The 11,198-nt window shown below is 31.8% G+C and overlaps 2 protein-coding genes across 3 annotated transcripts; one reads left to right on the forward strand and one right to left on the reverse strand.

The window, feature by feature from the left end:
- Positions 1 to 1,327: 1,327 nt before the first annotated feature.
- Positions 1,328 to 3,407, reverse strand: LOC108217980 (11S globulin seed storage protein Ana o 2.0101). Its single transcript, XM_017390894.2, has 3 exons — positions 3,145 to 3,407; positions 1,938 to 2,658; positions 1,328 to 1,682 (listed from the first exon to the last, which is right to left on the reverse strand). The coding sequence occupies exons 1-3, from the start codon at positions 3,344 to 3,346 to the stop codon at positions 1,529 to 1,531; spliced, it is 1,077 nt and encodes a 358-aa protein (XP_017246383.1). The 5' UTR covers positions 3,347 to 3,407; the 3' UTR covers positions 1,328 to 1,528.
- Positions 3,408 to 6,146: 2,739 nt separating this feature from the next.
- LOC108216611 (uncharacterized) lies at positions 6,147 to 9,246 on the forward strand. Of its 2 annotated transcripts, XM_017389419.2 has the most exons (4): positions 6,182 to 6,303; positions 8,000 to 8,062; positions 8,168 to 8,440; positions 8,924 to 9,246. In XM_017389419.2, exons 3-4 carry the CDS (start codon positions 8,219 to 8,221, stop codon positions 9,035 to 9,037), a joined length of 336 nt encoding a protein of 111 aa, XP_017244908.1. In that variant the 5' UTR covers positions 6,182 to 6,303; positions 8,000 to 8,062; positions 8,168 to 8,218; the 3' UTR covers positions 9,038 to 9,246. The 2 variants fall into 2 exon arrangements, with proteins under 2 accessions (XP_017244909.1, XP_017244908.1); XM_017389420.2 differs by lacking the exon at positions 8,000 to 8,062 and having other exon boundaries at positions 6,147 to 6,303.
- The last annotated feature ends 1,952 nt before the right edge of the window (positions 9,247 to 11,198 follow it).

Genomic DNA, 11,198 nt, shown 5'->3' on the forward strand with positions numbered 1-11,198 from the left:
GCTTTGTCAGCTTATAACCGTTACAAATCAGTGTATAAAATATATCAAATATCTATAGGTGGGCTAACTCGATTATAGTGAAAGTGCCTCGGACGAACTTCTACGCTAGTTATACATTATAATATACTAGCCTTTAACCCGTGCGAAGCACGGGCGGATATAAAATTCATAATTTATTAATTATAATTTAAATTTTAATATCATTTTAATAGTATTTAGAATTGATGAATTGGATTTTAACCCGATTATATTTACCAACTGATTATATTTTTTGGATGACTACAAATTATACCAATGTCGGTTTATTATAATATAGTATATAAATTATATTTAAAAGAATAATAGTGGTGTTTTTATCCTCTACTACATCTCAAGTGTTTGTAATTTAAATGGTATAAAATTCTTTAATGTTGTAATAGCAAGAGAAGTTTACATGTGATAGACTTGTAGTTACAACGGAGATGACCAAACCAAAATTTTGTACGACTACAAATTAAACCTATGTTGGCTTATTATAGTATAGTATAGATTGCAATTTATATACATTATTTAACATTCATAAAATAATTTTAACTTAATAATCCAAGATATGATATATTGGATAAAGAATATGATATATTTACTCAGAAAAAAGAATATGCTATATTGAATAAATAAAATGATATATCATAAAATATTATAAGTTTATCAATTACAACGATTACAATTTAGCTGAAAATAAGCGAGACAATGAAAAACAATTAATACAAGATCATGAGATGTGTGTAATTCATTTTTTGAAATAATTATTAATTGATATATTTTGAGTATCAAATTATCAATTATCATTAGTCTATTTGAAGGAATATTATTGAATATTAATAAGTTCAATTTTTTTATGATTTGATTTTGAGTTCGGATTTTGATTCCGAGTATAAAAAATCTGGTTTCGGATGATATCCGTTTGATTGGATTTGAATTTTTAATTTCAAACATTTTTCAGATCAAGTAAAAGTTTTGAATTTGAATCTGGATTCAATTGTTAGTTATATCTTGATGTTTTTTTTTTTGACAGAAGTTATATCTTGATGTTGATCATTGCAGCTTTCTATTTCACTCCCCGCAAGCAAAACAAAAAAAATCATTCCCCCGATTTATGTCGGCTTTAAGATAGAAATAGAAATAGAATCTGATATAATAAAAGATAATTCTCAAAATCATCCTAAAAAGTTTATTTTTTGAATGAAATTATACTAGCCAGTCTTTTTATTAGTTTATTGAAGCCCCCTGCTCAATGAATCGGCCCCATAATCCCATATGTTAACACACATGCACGTAACAAAATTAAGACGTAAACAGCAAAATCCTAATATATTTAACAATAATACTCAAAACCAGGAAAAACATACTTTGTTCAGCCAACATCCATGCCAAACATTATTTTAGAAACAAAGAAACCTAAAGTCCTAAACTACTTGCATGTTTGACAAGATTGATAGCTTAATTATAGAGCTCTGAATGACCAAATTAAGCTATGAGCAGCAAGTCTTCACTTGGAGGGAGGGAAGAAGATGGCATCTGAGGTCCTTTTAGAGCGGAACTGCTTCTCCACATCCGAACCCACGTTGAAAGATGCCTGGAGAACTTGCGGAGACAAGGCCTTCCATGCACCAATGCTTCCAGCCAAATGAGTGAATACCGGACTGCAATAAGACCACAAGAATTGTAACAAGGCATTAAGAACAAGGACTGATAGTTAAGAGTTAATATCATAGAGTGAAAGAGCACGATTGGATAGTATAAGTGGTGGGTTTATCCTTTGTTGTCCCCCTAGCACCCGGGTTGCTCATCCAGAGAAGTATAAGAACAGATACTCCTTTGCAAAGCATATAAATCAAAATTGTCAAAAAATATCATAGAGTGAAAAGCCTATAAGGTACTATTTAAATGGTGCTTACTTTGGTGTTGATATGATAGAAAACCATTCCAGGCCTTCTGGATTACCAATCTTTGAAACCACGAAAAACCTAGGCACAATGAACAGATTGCCAGTCTCGACTGTTGTTTCCAGAACACGTTTTCCATCCATGCCAACAACCTGAGCACGCCCACTGCCTCGGACAATGTAAGTCACCTGATAAGCCGAATCACATGAAAAACCCGGAGAACACATTGCACTTCCATCTAGCCTAACAAGATCAGCTCCCAGTCCAACCTCACCAACCAAAGGCAAATTCTTCGTGTTCAAAACCACGACTCTTCCACCATTTTTGATATCAACATCTAAGGGGGCTTCGAGACAGTTCAACACTAAGCCGTTTCTGTGTTTCTCACTAGGCTCAGTCATCTTAAAACCTGCATCGAGCTTGACAATTCCATTACCTGATTGATTCCCAATAAGGGTCTTCACGACCTTATCGTCCAAGTCCCATGCCCTGCCTACAAACTCTGTTGAAAAGCCTGTGAAGATTCCGTTAGAGCCCGTTAGAAAAAAGTTGGTAAATGAACCAGTTTTGTGGGCTTTCGAAGTATCTCCCAAAAACAGAAGCACAAGCTCAGTATCCTCCTTATTATACCACCATGTCACCACACCAAATGGAAGAGCAATGGAATCCCCTGTTTTGATAGGCAGAACCTTCTCTTCTTTCTCCGGAAGAACAATTCCAGCAACTCCACTCCCTAATTATGATCAAACAAACTATGTAATCACATAACATATACTTCATATCGAAATTGAAATCTCTTCATCTTAAAAGGGCAAAACCATAATACATTTAAATTTCAAACATATCAATGAGTTTTAGTTCTTACATCTCCAAGTTAGTAGCTGAAATATGAAAATGTTAAAGCACCCAAATTTATTTATAAAAAAAAAAAAAATCAAGTGTCACGTGACATGATTTAATTTATAATCCTATTAAATATAACCGACCTCCTACATACACAATAATCACACTAATTAAAATATTTTAAACTGACACATTATCAACATTACGCCATTTGGGAAGAATTTTGGGCATCAGATTTGGGTTCTCTAGGATCATTTTATGTCAATATTAATGTTAAAATAGACCATACACCTCATAAATTTCACATATGATGATCACACACGAACAACAAATAAAAAGCTCAAATATTGATCTCCACATTTTATTGATGAGATACCTTGAAGAACATAAGCGACCTTAGCAGAATCAGAGTAACTCGGGAGTGCAAAACCATTCTTCGTAAGAGCAAGTTTCGCCGCACCAATGTTGCCTTGTTTCAGCATTGGTAGATCATTGGGGCACCATGCATGGTAGCTTCCACCATCACCTCCGTACACTTTCTTGGCCACTTTGGGTGTCAAATCGATGTCCATTTTCATACTGTCTTGAGCTTAAATAAATATATTATAGTTGTAAAAGAATAAGAAGGGTGATTGTGGATGTTTGTAACTGGCAATATATGTAGGCTTATATAGCCAGTAGGTCTCTGGTTTGATCATGATTCCAGTCAGCAGAAGTTATCCAGATTGCAACGATAAATACTTAAAACAGGGAGTGGGGATGATTTTATTTATCCATGCAATGTAAATGCAACAAGATAAAGCATGATAGTCGGGTGGACTATAACTTGATTACCTAAAAAGGGTGGATATACAGGTAGTTGTTATAATCTGAATTAGTCGCGATAACTTTCGACAAATGTTAAGAAGTAGAATACAATTTGAAGTGAGTTTAGTGACTTAAATTAAATAAGGGTCAATTATATAACATAACACTCACTTCACAGAGGCGGATCTAGACCCACAATGTTGGGGGGCACCAAACAAATTTTCGGAAAACATCTATATATTTTCAAATCTTGGGGGGTACTTCTATAATTTTGTAAAATTTAGAATGGTGAAAAACTATAAAAAAAAAATTTATGGGGGGGCACGTGTCCCCCCTGCCTCTTTAGATCCGCCCCTGCTTCACACCAATATATCATCCGGGTCACTCTCAAATTTTCGGTCTAATTTGAAATACCGATTTCAGAAATTGTATCAGTCGTTAAAATTTTAAAAATAAAACGTTAAATTCAAAATAAATCACAATTTGAGAAATGTAACTCATGGGACTTTAACACAGTAGACTGTAGAGATTATATGTAGGTATGATTGACTAAATTTCTACATCCAAGAAATGAGTATATATGGATTATTAGGATTCTTCATAACTCATCTCTTGCACCATCAATTTACACATTTTTCGGATGAGAAAATTCAATTAATCGTAAATACATAATCTCTAAACCTAGTGTGTTAACACCCAATGAGTTACACTTCTCAAACTGTCGATTTGTTTTCGAATTTAATTTTTTACTTTTAGAATCTTAACCGATTGATACAATTTATGAAAACAGTCTTTAAAATGAAATCGAAAATTCAAGGGTGACCTGAATGATATATTGGTGCGAGGTAAATGTCCTATTAGATAATTAACCCGATTAAATAATAAGATAACAACTGATTTAATGTTCAATTTATTTTAATAAGAATGACTATAATCATTATTTATATCCGAAATATATATTTATTTTAAATTATTATAAATATATTAAAGATACATAAAAAAGGCCGAGAGTAAAGTTAGTATAAATAAAATAATCAAAAATTTCCCAAAAAAAAAAGTCCAGAAAATTAACTAAATGTTCTCTTTATGAAATAAGATTAATATCATAAATATGAAGAACGAAAATGAAAGGTTAAGCGATGAAACGCATTAACATTTAATTAATAAATGGAAGAATTAATAAATTGAGAAAAAAGTGTTACAATCAAATTTCGAACAATCCAACATATATTAATTGTGAAAATAATATCATCACAATTGAACTTTTTAGATTTAAGAATTTAAATATCATATGTGTTAAGCGATCAGAAAACAAAGTGACTATATGTTTAGCTTATTTTTTGTTTCTTTATCAGGTTGTAATTAACAATTCAAGGGTTTGTCTCGGCTAGGTTTCAGTTATGTATTAAAATTTTCACTTTTCATCGAAAAAAACATATTTTTTAAAATTTTTTATTTATTTACTCTCTTTTTTCCAGAAAATTACTCCCCTCTGATATCACTGTGTCCATTTTTTAGATTTCAAAAATAATATATGTTTAACTTTTTTTTTTGTCAAGAGATAATTTCTTGTATAACGAATTGTATCAGAATACAAAAGCCGCTGCAAAGAGTTCTTTTCGTTCAAGAAAGTTTAATAAAATTTTAATGTTCGATAAGAAAACACCCATAAAGGTCCCGCTACCATTCTTTCTTCCACTCGAGTCCCTGAAAAAATACAATACAAATAAAACATAATAAGTTCATACATACAACATAATAATAAAACTATCTAAAATATGGAGGAAAAGAGTTAACAAACTCATAAATAAAAATATGAATATAGTATAATTTTTAAAGAATAAGGAAAGTAAAATCAAAAACTTATATAAAACAAATCATTAAAAAATACATGTTTAACTTTTTTTTTTTTTTTGACAAAATGCAAATTCATTCAATTAAATTAAAACAAGTCTAGTCGGGACAAATCCCCAACTAACAATGCAATCAGGTTGATAAACAATAAAACGAACTAAACAAATAGCCGCATTGTTTCCAGACCGCTTAACAAACTGAATCCAAGGATTCTTGAAATTGAAAATGAATACAAAGGTTTCTCGAGTAATCCAGCCTACATCAATCCCGAAAATGGTAGCTTCACAATTGACCTTCACAACAGTTCCATGGCTGTTGCGGTGTTCAGACGACTCAGTTGTAAAAACTAAGCAATGAGGAACAAGGGTCCTCGAATAATGAACAACTATAATTTGTGAAAGGTGAGCACATGCGATCGCCACCGTTCCCAGCATACCCCAGCTATCTACATGCCGAGAGCCAGCTATAGACATGCCGAAAGTATTAATCATGCGATAAGTTAGATCTCCCAAAACTCCATCACAATCATTCTCATTGATAACACAGAAAGACATAACAACGCAGAATCACCCAAGAATGGGGTACTAAATCAACACACGCCAAAAGACGAGACGGGAAAACACAATCGGACCTTTGATTTCAAAAGATCTGATTTATTCAGAAAACAATCAAGCCCAAACTCAAATTCGAAACAGATCCGAGAATAAAACTCGATTGGAATCTTCGAGGTTCAACACTCGATTTTATTGAAAAACAAAAAACTGGTAAATAGTGGAGAAGATGGAAGAGCGAAAATGATCTTAACTTTTTTAACATGAGAGCTTTTTAGTCCAGTGCGCCATCCACAGAAACATCAAAACATTCTTGAGTCGAGGTATATATCAATCTTCTCTAATTTTATTCTCCAATTAATTCATACGCGAACACACATGCACCCACCCACTTGTATATACCTGATTCATGTGTGGATACTGTGATTATATCGCTGTGTTTATGCTGAAATGCGCATTGCTCATAACCTGTTCGCTAAAATGCTTCCTAGAGTAAATGGACTTCATAAATTCGACTTTCCTGTTCTCTTTTGTAATTCACAATCAATATGATAAGATAAGGACCAGCCTTATAATTTCTACTTTAGGCCAAAATGCATTGTTCTTGTGAGTTTTCGAGGTTTACAATTGTATGGAATAATTGCTCTGTAAAATTACTAGGATGAGTCTTGCAGCTTACTTTCGACGCCCTTGAACTGCTAACCAAAATTGTGTGACAACTGACGACTGTACTCGGGTTTGCTGTGCTAAAGCTGTGCTTAAATCTTAATACTGTTCCAGTTTGGTTGTACACAGTTCCTTGTTCCTTGCTTAGTTATTGGCATATTAAATTATCTTTCATCTAAAAATAGACTTAGAAAAAAAAGAGACAGTAGCATTTAAGTTAGGAATCGGGCCTTACATGAATGTATCGCACCTTGGAGGGAGATTTCGTTACTCACCGGGGACTAAACAAGCAGCTGTACAATTAAAAGAATCTTTTGTTTTGCTTATTAGTTATTACTAAGTTAGACTGCCTCTATATCTCTGTATATACTTTATCCCCTGTTATTCAAATCCTACACGTTCAGTTTCTTTGATGATGATGCCAGGTTGTTCTGCTCTTTCATAGTGTTTTCATTGAGATTTACTTTGTCTTTAAATCTCTCTGTAACTATAAAGTATTATTTTATGAATTTTGTTGTTTTTCAGAAAAAAAAAAACAGATGTTTTACTGTATGGCTGCCTTCTAGTTTTGACTAGAAATTTTTTTGAAAATGGTTGTAATGTCTTTGATGTGCAAGTACAAGTCTTTTTTGGATGGCAAAGAAAAAGAGTTTAACTAATAAGTACGAGACTATTTGTATTAAGTGATTTCCGACTTTTAAATTTGAAAACGTTTGTTCATGTAATAAGTCAGAATGTAACTTTAATTAAAGAATATAACTTAAAGTCAGAAGTTTGTAGCAGGTATTTTCCAAACAACCTATTTTACTTTTGCTATTTTATATGATAGCAGTTAATATCATCATTCAAATAGTCAAATATCAAATTTATTTTTATTTTTAAACTTTTAATAGCTCATAAGTTACCTATAATATAAAATTACTCAAACAGATGCCAACTTCAAAAAAATTCCACTTATTATGTTAAGTGACCTTAAGTCGGATGTTGGTGATTCAAGCAGTAGTTGTCCCATTAGTTACCTTGTCTATTAGAAGTTTGAGTTTTGAAAAATATACAAGCATATACTTATTAAAAAAAAAACAGAGAAATACATGTATGAGAGACCACAAAAAGGGGATAGAAATATATAAGCATATACTTATTTAAAAAAGAGAGAGAAATACATGTATGAGAGACCTTAATATAAGTTGCATGATTCCTTTTTAAAATTGTATGCTCTTGCTTTACTTGCAGTATGAGAGACCTTAACGAGAAGTATGTTTTTAAAGATTAACAACAAGTAAATTGTGAAATTTAGAACTTAATAAAGAATACTGTGAATATGTAATAGATATTCTTTTAATTGTAAACTAGGTATTAGTTCTGAAGGGGAATTACCAGCTAATTGCCAACCTAGCTCAACACTTAATGTAACAGGTGTGTGTGTGTGTGTGTGTGTGTATTTATTTTATTTATCAAGTACACAAGCTATTTTTCTGTGAAGTTCTTGAGTTAAAATATTTATAACTCTATATCTTTTAGCATATTGTAAACCAGCAATCACAAAGTCGACATAACTTGAGTTTAAGAAACATGGCTTCTTCAGAAGCATTACAAGTAGCTAAGCTGTATCGCCACCTTCTCAAATCTGTAAAGAAACACATTGGGACTGAGGAGCACAAAGTTCATTTCACTGACTTTATTAAGCAGGAGTTTCAAAAGAGTTGTCAACAGATTGACCCATCGTTGATTCAACACAAAGTGAAGCTTGCTCGTGACTACACCATACTTCTTAACAGTGTTCACCATCACAAGGTATTGTTGTGTGTGTAAGTCTGTCTGTGCATGTATGTATTTGTTCTTTTGTATAATGACATGTGGTACATTCTTAATTAACTTCCTGCTGAGGCATAAGGCATTAGTAATTTGGCTTGTGTCATGCTTATTTTATTATGTGTGTCCTCTTGTAATATGAATGATTTGATGGGACATGTTAAAATAGCCTTTTATTGCTACGATCAAGTCAAAGACCTTAAATTACCTAATCGGAGGAAAATACTTTTTGTGAACATATGTCTAATTTCTTGTTTTTGGGAAGATTGGCCTTTTTTTTGAACTCTGTATTGCATTTGTTGTGTATGTCATGATTTCTGTCATTACTTGCTGATCCATTCTGAGGGCTAAACTCTAAAATTTCAATTTGAACAGAGACATCTAGTAATATATATACAAATGTAAACTTCGTAATATTGTCATGATGATTTTGGTCCTGAGTTTTGTTTGCTTGTGGTTTTGTAGGATTTGCTTTTCTCCTACAATATTGCTGTAGATCGTACAGATGAAATGAAGAAAGTGCTTGGGAAATCTGCAGCAAGTGTGGGTCTACAACTCCCCGAAGTTTACCAACCCTAGATCATTTGCAGGTTTAGCTCCTTTGCAGCCAATATATTTGGTGAAAGATTTAGAAAAATAATACAAGACGATTTTGCAGCTACACTGTTTTTACAGCAGAGAGGTTTTTGCATGGTTTAGCTTCTAAGCAAGCTTGTTGTAATCAAAGATTTGTAAACTAATTTAGTTTATATTTTTGCTTAATGAGATATTTAATAATTCGTTTTGTCCAGAGACTCCTATCTGGCTCTTATATATAATATAAAATATATGGCTGCAAGGAAGTTTGCACACGTTTAAGAGTGTCAACTCCTACAATGTTCTTATACTCTTTTATTTTATATTTTATTAATTTATGAACTTAAAAAGATGGAAAAGTGATGAATGAGGAGAGAATAAATATTTTATTATTAAAAATAAATTAGTTATGGAGAGACTCCTAAAAGAATAAACTTTTCAATTCCTAGGATTTCTGAGGACAAATTCTTAACTAACCTTTAAAAGTCTCATCCAATTTTTAAGGTATCGTTTGGTTCGGACTTTTCTGATATCAGGTATGAGTATTGTTAATTTCAAATTCATACATGATGTTTGGTTGAAATTTTTTTTATTTTTTTTACAATACTCATTCCTCAAATCCACAAGATATGATATTTTCATATCTATGAGGGGAGATGGGTACTCAAGAATCAATTTTTTTTCTTTAATTTTCATTTTTATTTTATCATAACATGTAAATTATTAACACAAAATGAAATTAATGATTCAAAAATATAATAAGTATTAATTTAAATAATATTTTAAATTAATTATAATTAATAATACATAAATATTTTAATTCAACCATATTCATTGCACCATCCAACCAAACACATTATATCAAAAATGATGCCTCAACCTGTACCATCCCTAAAAATCACACCCAGAACCTGACATAGTAGAGGATAACCTTTTAACCGACCTCTAAAAGTCTCTTGAAATTCTGATAACTAAAATTCTTTAGCTTATATTTAAGAGCTCATACAGAGAGAGTCTCTTAGAGAGGTTGTAATAGCATTTTTAACGATACCCTTAAATCATTTATTAAAAAATAATATAATATATGGTTCATTGGTCCCTAACAAGTTAATGCATTAAATACCGTGACAACTCTCACCCTACTCTTTATACTTACTCTTTAATCAAATTTCTTTATTATTTGAGAGAGAAATCGGAGGGAGAATGAGAGTGAAGCGAAAAGAAATAGTAGAAAGTGAATATTATATTCAATGATAATGAGTCAGAGCATCTTCAATGTTCAATAGTCTCTTCAAACAAGGTCTTAACTCTAAATTTAAAGAGGATGCGAAAAATTAAAGTTTTAATGAGCTCTTAGTGGTTCTTTTAAAACTTTAAGACTCCCTCGTCTAGTTTAAAGTTTATTCGGTGTGATACATAACCACTACAAGAAATCCCGCTTAAAAGTTTATTTAGTGTGATGTATTCTGTTTATTTTACAAAAAAGGGTTTTGAAACTCACTGAAAAATGTTCAGTACCTATTGAAGGTTCTGATGAACCTCGAGGATGAAGACCAATTGTTCCTTGAGGCTGCTGGCGGACTAGACAAGAAAAACGGAGTGTATGGGTGCATTGTAAAATTTTAGGATGAAGACCAGTTGTTCCAGGCTGCTGGCGGACTAGACAAGAAAAACGAAATGTATGGGTGCATTGTAAAATGTTATTTATGGACCAGAAATCAAGGACAGTATTACTAATTCTCGTTATAGGGGCTCCAAGCCTCCAACTTCAACATGAAGGATATCCAGCAAATGCAAGTTGAGCTAGATAACATGAAGAATTAATTGAAGCAATTACAAGAGATGAGAAATTAGGAATTAAAAGAAATTAGAAATCAGATGGATGGAAGAGATGAAGAGCCAACTTGTTAAGGTGTTTCATAATCAAAATGAAAATTAAACATTGGTTTACAAGACAGGTTAGTCTTTTATATGGTATTATGTATGAAGTTTGTATGATTTATGAATTATAACTTGAATGCTTGGATGTTGCTTTTGCTATTTATTTATGTCTTTTTTATTTTATTAACCTGTTTATTTTATTAAGTGTATAGTATACGGATGTTAAAAGATTTAAATGTATCAATAAAAATACAAAAAAAATTATATTTTACAATTTGCCAAC

This window comes from Daucus carota, chromosome 4 (assembly GCF_001625215.2).
Source record: "Daucus carota subsp. sativus chromosome 4, DH1 v3.0, whole genome shotgun sequence".
Taxonomy (NCBI): Eukaryota; Viridiplantae; Streptophyta; class Magnoliopsida; order Apiales; family Apiaceae; genus Daucus; species Daucus carota.